Here is a 22,471-nt window from a genome sequence, read left to right on the forward strand (position 1 = left end):
CAGTTTGATACATCCTGACTTTTTTATCCAGACTTCCATGCCACATATTTTGCCACATTCTCCTTTTCGAAAATTTTAACCTTTTTTTGTTTTTGTTTTTGTGTAGCATGTGCACCCGCTACAGTGGAGGTGCAGATTCCTAACCACCGATCACCAGGGAAGTTCCATTTTAACAGTTTCTAATGAAAGTTGCTAATAAGATGATTCTTGCATTTTCTCAATTGTTTCTTCCTTATGTCTGCCCCTTGCCTTTCCTACTTGGCGAGATTTTGGATCGTTTTCAGTCTTTGTCCGTTTTTTGTCCAGTGACAAGCACCTTGCTGGGCTGAATGCCCACGTGGACAGTTGTGCCATTAGCTTCCTCTTGCTTCACTCAGGGTAGGTGACATACTTCTCCCCATAAGCTCGGGCTGTGTTGCCAGCTTGCTGCTGTTTGCAGGGCCTTCGCAAAATCTGAACTTTTTCATCCTTTCAGATAAGCACGGGTCGAATACTGCTCTTCTGTCTCAGCTCTTTGGAAAGAGGGGAAGACATATTCCTGTGAATGTGGGGAAGTGCACTGATGTGCCTTTTCTGGTTCTTGCTTTGATGAGAAGCCACAAAAGGATTGAACTTCATTTTGTCTGCTGGTGCTTCAGCAGTGGCCACTGTTTTGGCCACATTCTTAAAAGAAGGAAGACGCTTTCTGACAGCCAGGCTTCTAGTGGTAAATCACATGAAAAGCCAGAGAAGTCGTAGTGAAGCCTTTGGAACTGGTCCCTGTATTGCCAGGGCCCCAGTTGTGCACTGGGGTAAAGAGAACTCGTGGAGTGTAGCGCTGGCTCCATTCCAGCCAGTGCTCACCTTCTCTGCCAGACACCCCTGTGTGGGACACACCTATTCACCTGCTCTTGGCGGCCCCTTAGCCTGCTGGAAGCTAATTCAGTTCAGTTCAGTCGCTCAGTCGTGTCTGACTCTTTGCGACCCCGTGAATCGCAGCACGCCAGGCCTCCCTGTCCATCACCAACTCCTGGAGCTTACTCAAACTCAAGTTCATCGAGTTGGTGATGCCATCCAGCCATCTCATCCTCTGTCGTCCCCTTCTCCTCCTGCCCCCAATCCCTCCCAGCATCAGGGTCTTTTCCAATGAGTAAACTCTTTGCATGAGGTGGCCAAAGTATTGGAGTTTCAGCTTCAGCATCAGTCCTTCCAATGAACACCCAGGACTGATCTCCTTTAGGATGGACTGGTTGGAGCTCCTAATTAGTAATGGTTAAATATGATCACCTATATTCTCAATATGTGTAAAATATATCCCTTGGCACTTTTGACCCTGGAAATCTCAGAGATTTTCCAGTCACGGGGATTAACCCAACTGGGCCAAGATGCAGCATGATAATCTGCTCTCTTGGGAAGAAATTCAGAGTTTTAAATTAAACCACAGTGGAATGGGGACTCTTTTAAAACACATTTATTTATCTATTTATTTAGCTGAGCTACATTTTTTATTGAGGCATGTGGGCTCTTAGTTGCAGCATGTGGGATCTAGTTCCCTGACCAGGGATTGAACCAGGGGGCCTTCTTCATTAGGGGTTCAGAGTCTTAGCCACTGGATCACCAGGGAAGTCCCTGGAATTTTTAAAGAAGGAAGCCATGGGTACAAGTTAGAGTTTACATTTAAGAGAGTGAAATTAGATGAGGAATAATCTGAAAGAGAATCACTTACTAGGATGTAACTTAGAGGGCCACACAAAATTAGAGAAAATTAAGTAGAACAGAATAATTGATACTGTAGGGTGATGAGACTGTCCCTGAGCTAGGTACCCTAAAGTGCCTAAAGGAATTTAGACAGAAGGCTTATTACAAGAATAGAGCTATATTACCAGAGATGTCTGCAAAAACATGAGCAAGGTATGGTGGGGAAAATGCTCAAGGTCTCTATCCAATCTATGTCCCATTGTTTCTGCATGACCCAACAAACACTTTTGGAACATTTGCTTTTCCATCTCCATGTCAGTTACGTTCTTCCTCTTTGAAGCCCAAATCACTATTCTCAAATCCTCTTCTGTCTTAAGCTGAAGATGATACATAAAGTGAGGGTTTCAGTCATTTTGGTGAGTTACTCAGTTTTCCTGGGTCTCTCCCATGTATACATGTTATTTAATGTTTGATTTTCTCCTGTTAATCTGTCTCATGTCAATTCAATTCTTAAACCCACCAGAAGAACCTAGAAGAACAGAGGAAAATTTTTTCGTCCCCAACAAATGCTGATGGACATTTGTTTCTACCTTTGGGCTACAATGAATAATGCTGCTGTGAACATTGGTGTACAAATATTTGTTCATCACTGCTTTTAATTCTTTGGGGCATATGCCTAGAATTGAAATTGCTGGATCATAAGGTAATTCTGTGTGTGATTGTTTGAGAAACTACTATACTGTCTTCCACAGCAGTGCGTCATTTTTACACATAATCATTCTTATTTCTTAAGTTATGTCAATCAATTCTTCGCTGTAGGATATTGATACTTGGATACACTGAACCAATATGGAAAGTATATCTCAGCTAAAATTATATGATGCATTATAGAGTTGTCTACCAAACACCTGTAATAACCACATTGGTTAGTTACCAGTCTCTTAGGGGTATGTGTGTTGGTGAGGGAGGAAGAAAGAAAATAAAAGTAAGTAAATCAGAAAAGTAGCAAAAATAATCCCACATCCTCCTACTTTGTCTCAGTTTGGTTTACCTGAGTTTTTGAAGAGATGAATCATAAGGATGGAATGAGGAGGAGAAAAAGAGAGAGGAGTGTGGTGAAGATAGATGGTAGGACTGGATCAGTCTGCTGTTTCTTAAGTGCTTACTCTGAAATTAATTTCAGTGAGACAGTTTTCCTTGCTCCTCTACTTCATCTCAGGTGTTCTCAGAGATTATTTTCTTTCTAAGATATAATAACGTAAAAAAATATGCAGTTGCCTTATAGCCTTTGAATAAATTAAACCTGTAGGTGAAATATTTATGGAAGAGAGAGAGACTGAACTACTTGATTATTTTATTCTTTGATCAGATTAGTCGCCTCCTGAAGCCGTGGGAAATCACAGTGCTTTGGTACTTGGAGAGAGGTGAATGCAGAGGCATATCTACAATTTTAATTTCTGGCGGGCCTTTCTTCAAGACAACTTTACGATCTTCCCCATGGCAAAGCCTTTCACTGTGATCCAAAAACAGAGTGTCTTCCAAAGGGCCAGCATGGATCCCACATGCTTCTGCGTGCTAAGAGGAAGAAAAAAATCTGCTGTATATCACACCAAAAACCACTTTATTATATTAAGATGGAAGTTGCCCAGTAGTTTTTCTGGTACTGTCAAGAAGGAATCTCTAGTGGGCAGAGCAATAACCCTTTTTAAAAAAGCAGTGCTAACTGGTGTCTTCCAACCAACAGGAAGAGCCAGTGGTGTGGACTGCAGACTCTAAACTTGGAGTCAGATCACTGACCTTTAGCTTCACCACTTACGTGTCCTTGTACAAGTCATTTATGCACTGTGGGACTCAGTTTTCTCAAATATAAAATGGGAATTATTAAACAATTCTTTAAGTGTTGAATAAAACATTATATGTGAATGAAAAATCTTGCTGATTTTCAAAGCTCTTTTTAGGGCTTCCCTGCTGGCTCAATGGTAAAGAATCTGCCTGCTAGTGCAGGAGACTTGGGTTCAATCCCTATGTCAGGAAGATCCCTGAGAAGGACATGGCAATTCACTCAGGTATTGTTGCCTGGGAAATCCCATACACAGAGGAGCTTGGCGGGCTGCTGTCCATGGGATCACAAAGAGTCGGACACCACTGAGCAACTAAATAACACCACAGAGTAAAATGAGCTGTAGGGGATGCGGAGGCTGCTGCAACTGCTGTTGGATAGATAACAGTTACTTATTATCTGTAGTGAGAGGTTATTATCTGAATTGTACATGTATTTCTGATTCTCTGATATTGTTGAATAGCAGTCTGGCCTGGTCTTGGGGTGCAGCCCCCTCTCTCCTATGCCGTGCTCTTGTTTTTATGTTGTTAAATAGCTATTTCAACTCCTATAGCAAAAATGGTACAATGGAAGAAAAGCAAAGTTAGCGTTTACTCAGCACACACTCACTTCATTTTAATTCTCCTTTAGTTTTCACGTTTACTCTGTAAGATAGATGCTCCATACACCAGTTGTTAATTACATTTTATAACTGTTAGGAACACTGTCAACTAAATTGCAGAAGTGAAATAACAATGAAAAATTTATGCTTAATTATAGCTCTAAAGAGTAAGGTCAAGAATCATAGAAATGTTTTATATATAATAGTCATATTCTATAATATCATCTGTTTTGATAAACTATATTCTTACTCAACATTAATTGCTTATTGATTAGAAATGTGGAAGTTAGTTACATACACACCTTTCTTCCTAGGAATCATAACTTGAAACTTGTCTGATTATTACAGAATATTATATTTTTTAAAGAAACAACTTACCTTGTTGTTTCTTTACAAGGGGATGGGCAATCTGAATTTGGAAAATGTTTTGAAACTGCTGACTACTGAATAGGAGCACTGAGTGAATAAGGAGTCTTATCTATAAATCTAGCCAAACTGTTCCCGTAGTTTTCAACCTGATTTTGCAGTACAGCTGTAAAAATACACTCTCTAAAGAACAGACTTGTGGGGGCCAAGGTTGGGGAGAGGTAAGGGAGAGTTGGATTGCGAGTTTGGGATTATCAGATGCAAACTGTTGTATATAGAATGGATAAACAACAAGGTCCTACCGTACGGCACAGAGAAATATATTCCATTTCCTGTAATAAACCATTAATGGAAAAGAATAGAAAAAAGAATGTGTGTATATTTATATACACACATAACTGAATCACTTTGCTGTACAGAAGAAGTTAACATATTGAAAATAAAATATACTTCAATAATACACACTCCCTACTACAGCCTATTAATGGTGCCTACAACTGATGAACTTAACAACTGTGAGTTGGCATTATGTAGAGAAAATGCAGACATGTATTTCTGATATCTTTTTGTTTATCTATTTTAAGTTTTAAGTTTATTTTAAGTTTATAATTGGGTTATTTGAGTAAGACATTGCTATTTAACTTTTGTTTGCCAGTTTATGCGGCAGGTGCACCAAATAACTTTTGTTAGAATGGTGGTTGTCAGGGCCTGGGAAGAGGAAGAAATGAGACAAAGGATACAAACTTTCAGTTTTGGAAGAGTAAGTTCTAAGGGTCTAATGTTCAACACAGTGACCCTAGTTAATAAAATGGTACTGTATACTTGAGAGCCGCTGAGAGTAGATTTGAAGTATTCTTACTACAAGGAAAAAAGCTAACTATGAGAGATGATGAATGTGTTAATTATCTTGATCTTGGTAATCAGTGATGTACAAAGCATCAGGCTGTACACTTAAAAGAATTTTATTTTTGGCAGCACTGGGTCTTCCTTGCTCATGTGGACTTTCTCCAGTGGCAGTGGGTAGACTTATTGTGGTGGCTTCTCTTGTTGCAGAGTACAGGCTCTAGGCGCGTACTGGCTAGCTAGGCTGAGTTGCTCTGTGGCATGTGGAATCATCTTGGACCAACGATCCAACCTGTGTCCCCTTCACAGGCAGGTAGATTCCTAACCACTAGAGGGAAGCTCCTATTTTAAAATATTTTTTAATAAATTAGCCCTTTGCTGTATATGCTATAATTATTTCCCCAAGTTGCCCTCAAAATGTTTTGTTGTTGTTGAGGTATAGTTGATGTACAATATTATGTAAGTTTCTGCTGTACAACATAGTGATTCACAACTTTCCATAGTTTTTTTCGGCCACACCACACAGCATGAGGAACTTCCCCAACCAGGGATCAAACCTGTGCCTCTTGCAGTGGAAGCACAAGCCTCAACCACTAGACCACCAGGGAAGTCCCATGTTGTATACTTTAAATATACACAATCAGATTTGTCTATTGTTCCTCAATAAAGCTGAAAAAATGAAAAATAAATTTCAAAACAGACTTTGTAGAGTTGTATGTTTATTCACAGATATATTACATGCTGTAGTTTTTTTTTAATTATGAATATTTATAGGAAAATACCTTCAGATTCACATTCCTGAATTCCATGTTCTGTTTCCAAGGCATTACATAACTTCTTGGGATCATCCCTTGCTTTAAGGAAAACCGTGGCAAATGAATCTCACAACACCTGAAGATTAAGAAAGCAAGAAAGAGTAGCTTGTGAACTAAATACAATTGCTTTAGCATCATTTGAGGGAACGGAAGCAGTTGTGTCTGAGGTTTGGACCCCTGCAGCTTGCAGGACAGAGCAGTCACTGCTTTGAGACTCACCTATTAATAGTAGATAACCGACCCATTAAATCCCCAAGTGTCACCAAGAGTCCACTCTGGATATCATTACTCTAACTGCATGTTGTCCTTTACAACTCACTCATGTTCATTTTGGCGTTATTTTAAGGGGAAAATACAGCACAGCATGATTTAGCTCAGGCCTATGCACTGAATAAAGGAATCTGGCCAGTCACAACAATCAGTAATTCAGCTTCTGAATTTAGTACATGCTCTACACTCAGGACAGTCTTGCTTTCTCTAGCACACACAGTTTTGTTCCGGAACATAAAGTTTTCTATATAGATACCAAGGGGAAGCACAGAATTGGCGTCCCCATGAATGTAACTCCCAGACTGAAAACAAACAAAACCCCCGGAAAACCCCAAACCCTTAAGTCCTCACTTATTAGCAGGCTTATCTGAATTCTCATCACAACAGTTGTTGGGGAGTTTAGGTAAGATAGGACAAGTGTCTTTGCCTGAAGCCATCACTGCCTGTAGTGACAGGAATTCTCACCTAGAACTTCACTAGTCTACTAATTATGATGGCAGTGCTGCCTCAGATGTAACAATGTTTTGCTAACTTCATAGCAACCTGTAGTAATTGCTTCAGCAGTTAATTAAGAATGTGGGACTTAGAGCCATTTCTAGTGTTTTTTAAATACTCCTTGAGTACACCATCATTCTTATCATGAGAACTTAAAAAATAAGCATGTTTGCAGACATACTACAACTTTGACAAAGATACTAGGAAATATAGTGGACTAAGCAATTATTACTCACAATCACTTCATATTTTCCTCTTCATAGACTGCACATAGCTGATGTCCGATTCCTGTTTCGCCAATATTTAGACACCTGTGAGTTTAAATCAAACTTGCCTTAACTCAAGCCAATCCAACCCATTTTATCTCCTAGGTTTTGAATTGAATCACAGAGTATTTTAGGTAAAAAAAACTCATTCTAATAAAGGTTATGAGTGAGGATGAGCACCTAAATTACTAAGCCAGAGACACAGAGGGCTATTACTGTTAATCCTACTAGCCAGCAAGGAGAAGAATGTTAGGCTGAGCAGGAAGAATGACTGTAATGTATGCTGGTATGATGACAGTATTAAGGGAATACATTTCTGGCAAGAGTTTGGAAAGACATTCCTAGATCTGGATAATTAGAAAGGTTTAGAGAAGAGTAATGTTAATAAACAAAACCTTAAACCTTAAAAACTGAAACACTGGTTTCTATACACCTTAGGATGTAATACAATCCAGAAATCTGTGTAGTTTGCAAATGTTAAGAAAATAAAACAAGCTAGGAAGTGGGTGGGGGAGAAATGAGCAATCCACTAAAGATGAAGTAGCCTGAGACATTAATATCCTTCAAAAACTGTAACTTACACTAGAAAAATCAGTAAAATTTACAAGGATACACGACATTTAGATTTCTGAGTGTTATCTTACCTAATATACCAAACCTTTAAAATCACCTCACATAAAGCAACCCCAGCAACTGTGGTGATCATTTTATAATATATAAAAATACTGAACCACTATGCTATACACCTGAAACTAATGTAATACTGTAAGTCAATTATACTTCAATTATAAAAAAATTCTTCAATAAATAAAAGGTTAAAAAAACTTTAGGGACAATATTTAAATACTTACCTATTTAAAATGCTTCTTTCCTTGGTTATGGCAATTTTATGAAAGAAAATTTGAGATTATAAAATAAAATCACTCGAAACTCATTGACGTCCAGAATTCTAATTTTATTTCTGCATTCTTTATGAATAAAATGTAACCAATAACCATTTTCCTCTTCCTTCCCTGCTTAGATCCAACTTCAATGATTACGTGTTTCAAAAATTACTGAAAGACTTCAAGTACGTTATTGTGAAGAATAGATATAACTGCTTCCTACATATTTTTGCTTACTCTGTAAACTGTAGTCAACTCTTGGGACACCTTAAGTAAACTAGCTTTATTTTCTTAAATAAAAATGAATAATTTTAAACATCATGCAGAAGAAACATTTTTAATACATAACTTCCTTAACATAAGGTAAAACTGTCTTAGGCAGGCCACCACTGGGAATTTTTTAAATGTCATTGCAATTATGCACATATGGATTATATTTAGTATTTAAATATATGACCAAAGTAACTAATAAGTCAAAAACAAAGTTAAAGTTATGAACCAATACTTCTTTGAAGAGTCTGATGTTTATTTACTTCCGAACAAACACATAAGTGGGAAGAGCCACTAGTATAAACCTATTTTTAGTTTCTATCATTAAAAGCCTAAGAGTTCTTAAAACATAGAAAAACTAAATTTGAATGCATTTGTAATAGTTTAACAATTTATGTCTTAATAGGATCTTTTAATGGAATGTTTTGAAACCAATCATAGTTCATTGTAAAGATAAATCAGAAAAACTTTCAAACAGCACGTTAAAATGACCTGGACAAAACTGATGATCAACTAGTAATAATTAGCACATGCAACAGATTAAGAAATTAAATCTTCCACTATATACTTTTAAATATTTTGTCAGACATGAGAAAGTTTTAAATGTTATCACATTCATCTCCCACATATTCAATTTTATTTAAACAAAGTAACAATTCTCTCCAGATTTTTGTGTTTATCAGTGCAAAGTAAAATAATCTCAGTAGAAATGTTTATTACAATGTTATCTTAGAAAGGTTTATTCCTCAAAATGTACTAAAACATGTCCAAGTCGTTAGAATGATCAACCTCAATGGCTTCCTCTGCATCCAACTTTGTTTCTCCATGTCCTTCCTGTGATTCATCAAGAGAGGCCAGGGCCTCATTAGTGTCACTTGCAAAAGTCTCTCGTGATGTATCATCATCTTCTTGAAAATTTAGGTTTTTAATGGCTTGTTTCATCTTTTTCCCCATCACTTGTATTCTTCTCTTTCTAGCAGCTTTTTTATTTTCATATTCCTTTTGATTTTCAAAGTAGAAAATGTCCTACAATAAAGGAACAACTTTAGTAAACAAGAACTACTATTTATTAAAACTACCATATCCTTAAACCCTATTATGTTGCCTTCACAACAGTGTGAAAATTCACAACTTTTTCAAGTGTCTACTTACCTGTAAGTGGAGCATAGTAGCAGTATTTTCATTTTATATGAAAACACATCCAAACATCTTGATAAAAACAATTCTAACTAGTACAATGCCTGGCAATACTAAATTAAATTATGAAGTTCCCCCTTTCCCTCCAAATTACAGCAAACTTTATTAATGAGGAAATGTCATTCCCATGGGTTATATATTTAAATAAAACAAACCAGGGAATGGCCTAAAGAAATGTCTTTTTATCATATTGTTAATGTGTTACAACAAATGCAGACAATAGATAACCTGAGAGAAATTTTTCTCCTCCCACCCATAAGAACCTAGTGCATACTACTTTCAGAGGGAGATCGTTATAGCTGGACTTTAAAAAAATATAGCAAAGTAACCTCTAACTATTCTTACTCTTTTTATCTTCACAAACTTTGTATTCTCTAGAAGAAAAATTATAAGGACACATACTAAAATAAAATCAAGTGAGAAAAAGTTGAAAACAAGCCCACTCAGTTCAGTTCTGGCTTCCAAATTCTACAGACTGTGATTGTTAACAATAGAGTGACTAAAAGGAAAACTATAACACCATTATTTGGATGAAATATGAAATTACCTGCAATAAAATTATATCTACCTTCTGATTTTCCTTTCTAGTAACAGAGGTAGTCAGTCCATATACAACAGAAATTTTGGAAAAAACAGAAAACAAAAATATCTTAAAGCCAAAACATTTCTAACCCCTCACAATAGACCAAAGCACTGGTAACATTTTGGTGTTTTAACTACCAATCTATTGTCCCATGACTCTTTTTCTTTAAAAATCTGTACTCTGCTTCTAAGCTATTATTTTCTAATTTTCTTAGAATTGCTTCATAAAAATAGAGGCTACACAATAGCTGTTTTAAGAATGTCCTTATAAGTCAACATTCCCCTATTATTGGATACTATTAAAAATGTTTCCACTGTTTATTATAATGCAATGTTTCTGACAGTTTAAGATAAAAATCTACAAACAGTAAATTCCCTTCACAATGAGTTAGAAGAACTGAATTTCAAAGACAGGTGATTCAGTGAAAACAACCTGGATCTGAAGGCAGAGTTCTGTGTGATCTCAGACCTATCCTTTTCTTGCTTTCATCTGCAGAGCAGGGTGACATCCAATGACAGGCTGTCAAGAGTTCAGTCCTGTAAAGATTGGCCTTAGGGCGAGGCTCATGGTGAATAAATGTTCCTTTCTTCTCTCCTGTTTCTGGAAATTGCTTGTCCAGATTTAGTTACCAAGAAAAAGCTTTTTTAGACATCATTTTATTTAACTCTTTTATAGTAATATTAAACAGGCAGGGCACATATTAAAGTCCTCACTTTATAGATGAAAAAATTAAGGCTGGAGGAGACAGTAAGCAATCTTCTCAGAGTCTATAATTGCTAAATGGCAAAATTAAGATTAAAACCTAGACTTTGAATCTTAGAGAATCCTTTTCATCACATCATACTATATCTTTCAAAAGAGTGACATTTTTCATTAATAAAAAGTTATAGAGGGAATTCCCTGGTGGTCCAGTGATTAGGACTCCATGCTTCCAGTGCAGAAGGCCTAGATTTGATCCCTCATCAGGGAACTAAGATCCCGAAAGCCTAGTTATGTGTGTGTTAGTTGCTCAGTCATGTCTGACTCTTTGTGACCGCATGGACTATAGCCTGCCAGGCTCCCCTGTCCATGGGATTGTCCAGGCAAGAATACTGCCATTCCCTTCTCCAGGGGATCTTCCCGACCCAAGGATCGAACACAAGTCTCCCTCATTGCAGGGCAAATTCTTTACTGTCTAAGGCACCAGGGAAGGCTTAAGATTCTGAAAGCCAAGTTATAGGAGAATAGAAAAAAATAATTACATGCTAAGACACCAGGAAAAACTGCCATAAAAGGAATCATGACCTTGGCTCTGAAAGGGGAGAAAAAGAGGAGGCAGAGCTTTATAAGAGGTTCAAGTTTTATTTGAAAAGAGCAACTAAAAAAATCAGTCAAGGTAAGGCAGAGCAGGTAATAGAGATCAACAGAAAATGAAGCTAGAGGCTGAGTGGCAGTCAAATTATGATTGATCTTAAAAGTCAAAGACATTGTCATTTTTACCTTAATTTGCTCCTCACTGATACTAGGAGTGTTTTTCAGGAGATTCAGGAAAACGCCACCTGGGGTTCTTCTTCTACTGCCATTCTACAAAAAGGAACAGAAAAATCATCCTGTGTAGACTCTTACCATGAATGGTCAGAGCAACTTTCAGAGACATTCCAGGAAGATTTACTATGCCACTCCGGTAAACTGCAATGTCCTTCTCGCCTCTCCAGACTTCCCATTTGCTCTATTTCTTTTCTCATAGCATGTTATCACTTTCTAGCATACTTGGAAGATACTACATTTATTCTTTAGACCACTTCCTTCCCACCCCCATTACAACATAAGCTTCCTGTATCTAAAACAGTGCCTTAAACTACGACACACACAGGGGGTGCCACTACACTCATGATCATTATAGTTTGTTGTTAACTTCTATAATCTATGTCCACAGGCTGTTTCCTCACCCAGTGCTATCACTTCTAATTGGTTACTCTTCTCTCCATTTCCACAGCATAATATTGATGGGGTCTCTTGTGATGTTATTACTCAAATTCACGAGGAACAAATAAGAAGGAAACCATTCGACCTTCATCCTCATCCTGTGGTGAAAGCTCATTTAAATGAGATCTGCAAGACCACTCATTCTACAGCATAGCCTGCTACTGTGTGTGATCTGGCAAGAGAATTGCTCTATCAGTCATTTTGGGACAATAAAGTGCTTTTTAACCATTTTTTTTTTCCTCCTTCCTCAATCCCAGAAACCTCTTTAGACGTTTTGTTTCCTATTCACCCCTACCACCCATGAACTTTTAATACTCACAGATACACTGTATCTGTGCTTTATACATAACAAGATTTTTTGTTTGCCCCCAGAACCAGTTTTCAAGAATGTGTGAATTAAATGAACCAAAAATAACAAAACAAAATAAAAAAGAAGAAAAATTCTCTGCACCACTACTAACTGAGTTCTGGGCACTGTGATAAGCACTATATACGCATTATCTTATTTAATCCTTACATTAGAGGATTAATCCTATTTTATAGCTGAAACTGAGGTCTCCAAAGTCAAATAATTTAGCTAAATGTCACATCTAGTATGCTGCACATCCAAAATTCAAAACAAGAAACCCCAAACTCCAAAACCCACTCACTAAGTTTGAGATTCTAGGTCCTTTGCCCTTTTTTCTTTTTTTTTTGACTTTTTTCTTAAAATTTCAGCCCCTACCCTTAATGAAGCCTGTGAGGGATTTGTTGTTGACTACACACTAACAAGCTACAATTTAGATACATTTTTAATAAAAAAGTACTAATTGTAAAAACTGACCATACTGAATATTTAAATTCAATTTTCATTATTAGTGAAGTTTTTAAAAGTCTGAAACACACTGGTTATAATCCATAAATAAGAGAACCAACAATCAGAGACAAGGGCATTTTATTAGCCTTACCATTATAAAAAGACCACCGTTTTGTTCAACTTCAGCAGTTTCCATCAGAAGTTCAATTGCCTTTTTGTTCCCAATTATTCTCACTACTCGGGCTATCAAATCTTTCTTTGGTTCCTGCAACCTGATAAGGAACAAATGAAGTAATATCAACCTCTTTATTTGTTGCCTAAAGTTGAGGAAATCTACCTGAGTCTCCAATTTAGTTCCCAGATAGAATTAACATCCCATTCTAGTAACATTTGCTTTCTGAAATCTTTAGTATTTAACCTTGGAATCAGTGACATGGAAACATTCTTATCTTGGGTCACCCAAGCAGACAGTAATGTCAAGATTCCATCTCAAGTTACATACTGGCCTTTTCACTTTGCCTTATGGGATTACAGCAAATTTCAAAAGAAATAGGCACACACAGCATGACGAATGCAAGTCTAAAAGCAAACATATACCACGTTTTCTAAAATTTAGCTCTCCTAACTCGAGATGTCCAGGAGCTTTAAAACGGATTGGACTTTTCCCTCGTGGGCTCCCTGTCTCAGAACAGACAGATATGTTTTTACCTAATATTTACCAAAGGCTTATTATGAGATAAGCACAATCCTAAGAACTATATATGCACTATATTTCAGTTAATTCTCTTAACAGTCTTACAAAGCAGATATAATTATTTTTACCACTGACGGGTAAAAACACAGGAAGCCTAAATAACTATAGCACACCCAACATGAGAGACCATACTCTGCAGAGATGAAGGAGGATTAATATTACAGAAGTCTTACCAGTTCCCTAGCAAGCTCTGGCTTCTTTTGCTTTTTCTCTATTGTGGAAAGAGCACTAGACTAGGAATAAAGGGACTAGACTTCAGGTCCAGGTCTGACACATTAGTGACTTTGAGCAAACCACACAACTACTAGGCCTCAATTTCCTATGTGTAAAGTGAAGGTATTGGTTTACAAAATCTCTAGGTTTCTTTCCAGCATTCATATTCCAAACCGCCTCAGTACTTTAAAAATCCAGTACTGCTACTGACAGGCTTGCCTGGAAAGTAAATACTTGTTCTCCTACTAGTTATATTACCTTTGAACCAAACATGTTTTCAAACTTGTGACACTGTTCACTAATGATTTAGAGCTCATAAAATGTAAACAAAATTTAAACTTTAGATATTTCATGTTAAAAATACATGAAATGAAAAAAAAAAAAAAACCATGAAATGTAAATTTACCATACATCAAACAACTCTACTCCTATCTATCCAAAATAAATGAAAATATGTGTCCAAAGATGTGTACATGGAAGTTCATAACAGAATTATTTATAACTGCCAAAAAGTGTAATAGCCAATACAAGTGTGTGTGTGTAAATATGTAAGCTGTTGATGACTGCTATGACATGGATGAATTTCAAAAACACTGCACTGAGGGAAAATAGCCAGGCACAAGAGACTACATATTTTGATTCTATTAACATGAAATTCCAAAAAATGCAAATTGACAGCAATAGAATGATTAGCAGTTACCTGGGAATGGGACTAGGAACTAACTCTAAATATGGCATGAGGGATCTTACTGGGTGATGGAAATATTTTAGAAGTGCTTTAAGATTGTTCAACCGATAAATTTACCAAAAAAAGTCAACACTTAAAGAGGACAAATTTTATTACATGTATAATCAGCCTCAATAAAGTTGTAAAAACAAGCCACAAATGCTTGAAAACACTCCAAGAAACCCATATGATTTAAAAGGATCTGTTTTTATCTGAGGAGTTCTACAGCCCTCAATAGAAAGTTGCTCAAAAGTTCACAAAAATCTACAAAATTATTCTATCAGGTCTGCCCAAATTTAAGAATAGTCAACTATATTCACATTCATATAACCACGTAAGTCCAGTTCTTGCTTTGGATTTAAAAAATCTCAAAAAGGAACATCACCATCAATGTATTTGGAATCTATGGTATTTCTTATAAATGGAAGATAATTGGTCAAGTGTTCACTTCTAGAAATATTTAAATGCTCACCTGAAAGAAATTTCATCAGCCACCTTCTCTTGAGAATCGTCCTCCGTGATCTCGTATCGGCCTTTATAGTTCATTTCTAGTCTGTCTCCCACTCTGTCTTTGACAGGTCGTTTCCTTTTGAGATGGCCTTGCCCATTTTCCTCCTCCTTTGGTCCCATTTTTTTGCCACCATGCATATATTCTTCTAGCTCTTTGTCTAATTCTTTTGTATGTTCTTGAGATTCTCTTTTAAGTTTCTTAGCAAGTAAATAATTGTAGGTCTCAGATTGTCGGCTTCTGTCAATAGTGCCCTCCATTTCCAAGATACCAAGTTCAGTGGCCACTGCATCTTGGTTCTGTTCTTGCAGCACGGCACCCCAGATGTTGTTAACCTTCTTCCTTCCAGCTGTAGGTGGTTTCTGGCTGCTCTGGTCAAACTGAAAAGGCTCTGGTTTGGGAGGGGTGTTAAAACATTTCTGTCGCTTGCGTTTCCAGAGAGAGCTATCATCATCTGAATCTGAAAAACTCTCTTCACTTGAATCCACACTCTTCACAGTCCGATAATGTGATACCGGGGCACACACTGCTGCAGTACTCTGGAAGGGCCGCACTGCACAGTCCCCACCTAGAGCTTTCTGCAAGTGAAGGAAAATGACAGTCAATTTCACAAAAGACATTACCCCCACACACCCTCTGCTATCTAAAAAAAATTATTTAGGGATTCAGCGGAACCATTTTAAAGCAGCAGTGATCTTTGAAGATCTCTGAAACCAATTTAGTGCCTAAATTTCTAAAGGTTTACATAGAACTTCCTTTTTTTTTTTTGACCACTTGTAGGATCCCTGAGAGTGTTAGCCTGAGTCACTCGGGGATCCTGCAAGCAGCCAAAAAAAAAAAAGAGAGAGAGAGAGAAAAATCCATGTAAGGGACTGAATTGGTTTCAGAGATCTTCTGAAGATTATTCCCTAACCATGAATTGAATCTGGGTCCCCCACGGGAAACGTGGCCAATACTAACCACTAGACCACCAGGGAACTCCTTGGAATTTCCATTTTAAAAGCCACAAATTCTTATTTCTATATAGCTAATGCAGCACTTAATGCTAAAACAGCTTTCCAAAAAATTGCAGCACTTAATGCTAAAACAGCTTTCCAAAAAATTGCCAAAGCTCTTAATTCTCACCTTCAGAAGATTTTCAATCTTTTCAGTTGTCAGAACGTTTGAAAATGACATATTCAACAATTGTTACAGGCACTTAGAACTTCTTTTCCTCTTTTCCAAAGGCTCCTGTCTTGCATTTGGATGTATCAACTGCCTTTATAAGGTTTTGGGACTATGTTCCGTTTAGACTAGAGAGTAAAATCCTATGTGTAGGCATCATTGACAAATTACTTGTAAAACCGCAGAGTCCATGGCATTAAGTTTACTAAGTCAAGAGTCAATCTATGCAAAACTGAAAAAGATTGAAAAACAAAATATCTTGGTACCGATTTCCCAAGATGCTTCTACATGCAAAAGGAATCACCTTTGCTTTTTCAACTAAACATCAAACTATTTGTTGAGCTCCTAGTCCGTGCTAGGAATGGGGGAGGGGTATTTTAAAGACAGAAGGTTAAGGCTTCGTATCTGGAAACAGTAACGGCACTAACACACTTGTCAGCCATCATTTAGGCTCCACCGAATCCTTACAACCACCCCATCACTGTGGTACTATTATTCCCACTCTAAAGATGGGGCACTAGGCTAAATACCCTGTCACCGATCACACAGTGGCGGCTCTGGCATTCGAACGCGGGCAGCCTGGCACTAAAGCCTTCTCAAAACAGTTTGCTACTGAGTAGCGCGGCCAAGACAAACGCCTATTTAGAAACCTGGGAAGCTAACATGAAACCCAGCGGCACATTATGGCACCACGAAGCTAGGTTCCATGGGAATATGGAAGAACAGGCCCCTGAGCAAGAGATGAATTCCCGGTCCTCACTCCCTTTATCTTCGGGCGCAAATGAGCGCCACAGGCTGTTTGTGGGCAGACGACCCCACGTTCTACCTGTTCGGGAAAATTTGCCCTTCGGGGAGAACCTAGCGACGCCGAAGGGGGGAATTCTGTAGGTTTAGAAAACAAGAAGAGGAGCACGGGAGGCGGGAAAGAGACGACCGCACGCCCGCCTCTGGGAAGCCGCACGCCTCGCAGCTAGATGCCAGGCCAGGTTCCTAGGGCCCGCTGTCTCCCCGCCGCCCGCCGGGCTCCGCGCGCCCGCCAGGAGGACGCCTGGGCCCCGCGCTCCCGGCCCCGAGTCACCCGCCTGCCCGCCGCACTCACCGGCACCGGCAGCGGCCTGTCGCTGGGTGCCACCGTCATGTCGGAATCCGAGTCGGAAAGCTGCCCATCTTCCATGTCGCCGGCCTCCTGCGCCATCTTCCCCTGGCGCGGCGCGGCGGGCCGGGAGAGCACTTCCGGCGGGGCGGCGGGCGGTGGGTGCTCGGGCGCCCCCGCGAGGGGGCCGCTCTCGCCCCGGCGGCCGCTGGCGCCTGGCCCGGACGCCTGAGTCGAGACTCGCGGATGTTACGTCATCATTGCAAACTGCTCCCGTGTGCTGCCTCAACACCCTGCGCCTTTTCTTCTGACCTGCTCTCTTCAAACCTAAAGATGTGCACGCATGGCAGCCGTGAGGGATTCCTCCCTCGGTCTCCCAGTCTTCGCCTGGATGCTCCAGGCGGGCCTTTCGGCTTCCATTCTTGATCCACTCTGCAAGTAGCTTCCTGGGGAGCCTTCCAGACGGAATGTGAGGTCGCCGTCCGGCTCAGACCTCACTCAGCACAGCCGACAGAGCTGCAGCTGTGTGCTTCAGGCTGGGGTCCCTCTCCTGCTCTCCAGCCACGCTGGCGCCTCTCGTTATTCCTCAGGCATCCTGGGCCCTTTCCCGGCCCAAGGGCGCTGCAGTTACTGTTCCCTCGGCCTACAGACCCTCCAGTACCCCGACACCCCATTCTTCCAGAGGTTATGCTCTCACATGATTCAGAATTCTGGTTAAACGCGCCCTTCCCACAGAGGTCTTCTTCAAGCACTCTCACTAAAACAAGGTCCTGTCTTTCCTGTCACCTTTTTATTTCTTCATGGCGTCAATAGTCATATGCCTATTTGTTTTATTTTTCTTGTCTGAATTTCCCCACCAAAATGCCTGTTTTATTCACTTTTTTCTACCTGTGCCCAGACCAGTGATTTCTTGTATGTAAACATGGTGAAGAAATAATTGAATTTTGGGGGGTATAAAGGGGATCTTATTATTTGTATCTTTTACTATTTTGTAATCTCCTTTCAAAAAGAAACAATATAACTGTTTATCCAGGGCACTTTTCTATACCAATACATAAATATCTAGCTCCTTTTTAATGACTTCCCAGTTTTTCCATTGCATGGAGGTAGCATCATTTATTTAGTTTCTGTTGGTGTACATTTAAAGTGTAGCCAGTTTTGCAATGAACATGTCTTTTTACAAACTTGTTTTATTATTTCCTTAGTATAAACTGTATAGGAAAAAATGAATTTATATTTTTGAAATATGAATTTAGTACCTATAAAGGAACTTAGAAGTCACTTGGCCCATTTTATTTTGGTAACTGAAGGGAGATTACATAGCTAAGCTTTTGCAGACCTCTGTCTTGACTCCAGGTCTCCTAATAGACAAGTCTATTAGGTTGTCTAAGGTCTCCTCCTAGACAACTGATATTTTACTTCTTTTGCATAGAGTTACAGTTCACCTGAATGGGTTCTTGTGTGTAGTGTGAAGTAGGAGTACATTTTCATGCTGTTATTAACATACTGTGTGGTATGGGATGCAGCTAAATATCATATAATGCATAGAACAGCCCCAACACTAAAGATTTTCTCCAGTGTTTTCCACTAGATGTTTTAGAGTTTTGGTTCTTACTTATAAGTCTATGGTTCATATTGACTTAATTCTTGTATTTAGCATGAAGTAGGAGTCAAGGTTCTTTTTTTTTTTTTTTTTGCATCTGAATATCCAAATAATATAGCACTCTGTTGAAAAGACTATTCTTTCTCTTTTAATTTCTTTGACACCTTCATTGAAAATTGACTATAAATGTGAAAGTCTATTTTTGAGTACCCTATTTCTGATCCATTGATCTTTATGTCTGTCTTTATACCAGTGTGACATTTTCTTGATTACTGTAGCTTTATAACAGTTGTAAAATTGTTTAAATAATTGTTAAAATCAGGTAGTGTAAATTTGTTCTTTTTTTTTTTTTTCCTTAAAACTGTTTTGACTATCCTGGATCATTTACCTTTCCATTTAAACTTTAAAATATGCTTGCCAATTCTGATGTTTTGATTGGATTGCATTGAATCTATAGGTTAATTTGGACATTTGAGAGACTGTAGTAGCCTGATACCACTGAATGCTGGAATCGAATATTATTAATCAATAACTCTTCTTGTGACACTGGGCTCATTAAACCACTGGATAGGTAGAATGTACCCTGGAAGAGAACGCAGTATTTAGAGGATGTGAATGGTTGGTCCTTTCTGAGAATAATTTTCCTCATTAAATGAAAAGCCAGCATGTTAGTTGCAACATCATAGTTTGATAGTTTGGTGAGCTTGATTAATCTGAGTTTGCCCAGAGCAATAGTTAGTGTCACTCACTCATGCTCTGAAAAATCAGATGCTGAGTTTACAATAATGAAATTATATTCTGGGTGGTGGTGATTTTTCCAATTTATTGCTGCCTTGGGGCAAGCATGCCTGTTCATATCACTCCGCCTTCTGGCCAACTATCTTTGAAGAATAAAGACAGCTAGTATTCACAGAGGACTTCCCAAGCACAGGTCGTTTGTACTTATGCTGTGACTCCAGAGTCTTTGCTTTAACCACTCTCTGAGGCCTTTAATAAGTCATTTGAAAAGTAGAATTTGCCATCTACTAACTCCTCTACTTTTAATACAAAATTAGTTCAAGGGTATCCTTACATTTAAATTTCTGTAGGGCTTTGCAGTTTTTATATATGCTTTCATGTACAATCCATTTAATTCTTTTTCAAGTGTGAAATGTGCTTTCATAGGATTCATTTAATTCTATATCTTCCCGCTTTGCCCCATCAAATTCATTGTTGGTGATTTTTCCTGACCTCCTATTGACAGGCTAAGTAAGTTTTGAAAAAAGAAGGTAGAAAAGAGATGTATTCCCTATTTTCCATATAGGCAGATAGTGTGTATCGTCCCAAAACTTGTTTAGAGGGAGACCACCATGAATCACTCTTTTTGACTTAGTGAAGAGATGGAACTTAATATTCCTTGAGAGCGTCATGTGTTGCTTCTAAAATTTAGTGCATCTGTAAATGTCTTTTCATTTTTTGAATCAAATGGAAGGGAAGAGAATGGAAGGATGTGATGTTGGGATACATGTGCAAAGAATCTTACTGGCAGCCAGAAAGCGAGGAGAATTAAAATGAAGGAAATTAGTGAGTCAGTCCTAGGAGTGGATGGACAGGATTAGTTGGGTTGTTGATACAGATTACCAATGCTGAACAGGGTATCCTTGCTTATTACTGCTGAGGTGTGTTCATAGGTTCATTTTTTCCCCCAGTGATGTAAATGAATGTGAGCCTGGTAGGATGCTGGGAATTGTGGAGTCATGCAAGGATGAATCAGAGGTGGTCCTTGCCTTAATGGGGAAAAAGCATAACATTTTCAAGTGGAAACACCATTCAGATATTGCCAGCACTTACTACAGTTTCTGATAAATGCTTGCTTGATACATGCCTATTTCAACATGATTTGTTGAAATCATTTATGTTCTAAGGGTCAAACAGATAAAGCTTGAATGCAGAGATGGAAGGAAAGGTTTTACAGGTGGAGGGAACAGTAGGGCAAAGGCACCATGAGAGGAAAACACAGGCTTTGTAAAGAAACGTGTGACTCTCAACTGTCTGGTTGCCATGTGGAAGACCACAAGGTGAGTATGGAGAAGTAATATTTTGGGAAAGTAGGTTTGGAATCACCTTATTTATGCAATGATTTGAGGGTGTGTGTATATTTTAAACTCCTGCCCAAATCATGCTGATTGAGATGTTGCCATTTCCCTTAAATAGGATAGGCCTAGTTATTGTGGAATTAGGTGGCAGATGGGATGGTGGGGATGGCAAGAATATTGCAGGAAGAAAGAAGAAATGGAGAAAAAAGGAAATTGATCAAAACCGTCTTTGTTCTTCAAAAGCAAGAATATACCCACGCAGAATATTTGGAGGGAACTACCGCAATTTACCATTTTTCATTAATTAGAAAACTCTAATTTGTAATGTAACAAAGGGGCGGAAACAGTTCTCTTTTTCACCAGAACTGGTTAAAAATACCGACTCTCAGAGCCCAGTCCAGACCTGCCGAATCACAGTGTGCATTTAACACGACAGCTAGGTGAGATCACATGCACGTTACAGCCTGAGAGGCCCTGCTCTAACTCGCTATACTTTAGAGCCAATATTTTGCTGGAAAAAATTCCTAACTGGTGCCGCCGTTCCCGCCGTCTTTCACTAGATGGCAGTAGCCTGCTCACTTCCCCCGGGTTTCACCCTCATTGTTTTCCAGGCCCCGATTAACCTACAGGCCACAGCTCCCGGCTCCCGCGCAAGACCCACCTAGGCTGGGCGACGGCGGGGGGCGTGCCCGGGGGGGGCGGGGCCGGGCCGGGCCTACCCAATGGGCTCCTCCGGGCCGGGGGCGGGGCCGGTCCTACCCAATGGGCTCCTCCGGGTCGGGGGCGGGGCCGCACTTCAGTTGCTCCTCGGGCCGCAGGCGCCCCTCGCATCCCTGACTCAGTATGTGGCGTGTTCCCGGTCTGTTCTGTGTCCACGTTGCAAGGAAGAGCAAGTTCTCCGGACCTTGGAGCAGGCCTGCCGCCTTCATGTCCACTCTGCTTATCAATCAGCCCCAATATGCTTGGCTGAAGGAGCTGGGGCTCCGCGAGGAAAACGACGGCGTGTATAATGGAAGCTGGGGAGGCCGGGGAGAGGTATGCACGTCTTGGGCAAATCTCTGCGGCCTCTCTTCGCCCTAGGAGGCCGGACAGACACTGCCCAGCCCTTATCCCCGCGGACGCTGTCGGCTTGTACTGGGTGGGGAGTTTTGAAGTCCATAGTAAACGTTTTCTCAAGTAGGACCATTAAAAGTACCATTAGATATTAGGTCCCGCGTGTTACCGAGAATCGAGTTCATTTTGAAGCAGAAAACGGTTGACCTTCCCAAGCGTGCTTAAAACCGCACGGCAGAGTTCTGCCCTCTGTAGTGCGAAATGGCACACACTTGGCGGTGGAAATCATCTGACTTTTCTACTTTTCTACTACTGTTCTACTCCTCACATGTGACGTGCGCCACAGGTAACGTTCAACAGTACAGTTTTATGTTTTTTGGAATCGTCTGGAATGCAAGCTCGGAGTTGCTGAA

The 22,471-nt window shown here is 39.5% G+C and overlaps 3 protein-coding genes across 3 annotated transcripts in view; 1 reads left to right on the top strand and 2 right to left on the bottom strand.

Moving 5' to 3' along the window:
• Positions 1 to 3,014: 3,014 nt before the first annotated feature.
• Positions 3,015 to 8,009, bottom strand: SPMIP10 (sperm microtubule inner protein 10). The gene is made up of 3 exons (XM_020879427.2): positions 6,764 to 8,009; positions 6,110 to 6,218; positions 3,015 to 3,252 (listed from the first exon to the last, which is right to left on the bottom strand). The coding sequence occupies exons 1-3, from the start codon at positions 6,847 to 6,849 to the stop codon at positions 3,043 to 3,045; spliced, it is 405 nt and encodes a 134-aa protein (XP_020735086.1). The 5' UTR covers positions 6,850 to 8,009; the 3' UTR covers positions 3,015 to 3,042.
• Positions 8,010 to 8,107: 98 nt separating this feature from the next.
• Positions 8,108 to 17,963, bottom strand: PHAX (phosphorylated adaptor for RNA export). Its single transcript, XM_020879430.2, has 5 exons — positions 17,334 to 17,963; positions 15,035 to 15,648; positions 13,020 to 13,140; positions 11,587 to 11,670; positions 8,108 to 9,353 (listed from the first exon to the last, which is right to left on the bottom strand). The coding sequence occupies exons 1-5, from the start codon at positions 17,427 to 17,429 to the stop codon at positions 9,084 to 9,086; spliced, it is 1,185 nt and encodes a 394-aa protein (XP_020735089.2). The 5' UTR covers positions 17,430 to 17,963; the 3' UTR covers positions 8,108 to 9,083.
• A 3,842-nt stretch (positions 17,964 to 21,805) lies between these two features.
• The window catches only part of ALDH7A1 (aldehyde dehydrogenase 7 family member A1), a 36,524-nt gene continuing 35,858 nt past the window's right edge, over positions 21,806 to 22,471 (top strand). The window contains exon 1 of the mRNA XM_070465087.1: positions 21,806 to 22,040. Within this exon, the coding sequence (XP_070321188.1) occupies positions 21,849 to 22,040 (192 nt within the window). The 5' untranslated portion in view covers positions 21,806 to 21,848. The remainder of the gene's footprint in view (positions 22,041 to 22,471) is intronic.

This window comes from Odocoileus virginianus, chromosome 3 (genome assembly GCF_023699985.2).
Source record: "Odocoileus virginianus isolate 20LAN1187 ecotype Illinois chromosome 3, Ovbor_1.2, whole genome shotgun sequence".
NCBI lineage: Eukaryota > Metazoa > Chordata > Mammalia > Artiodactyla > Cervidae > Odocoileus > Odocoileus virginianus.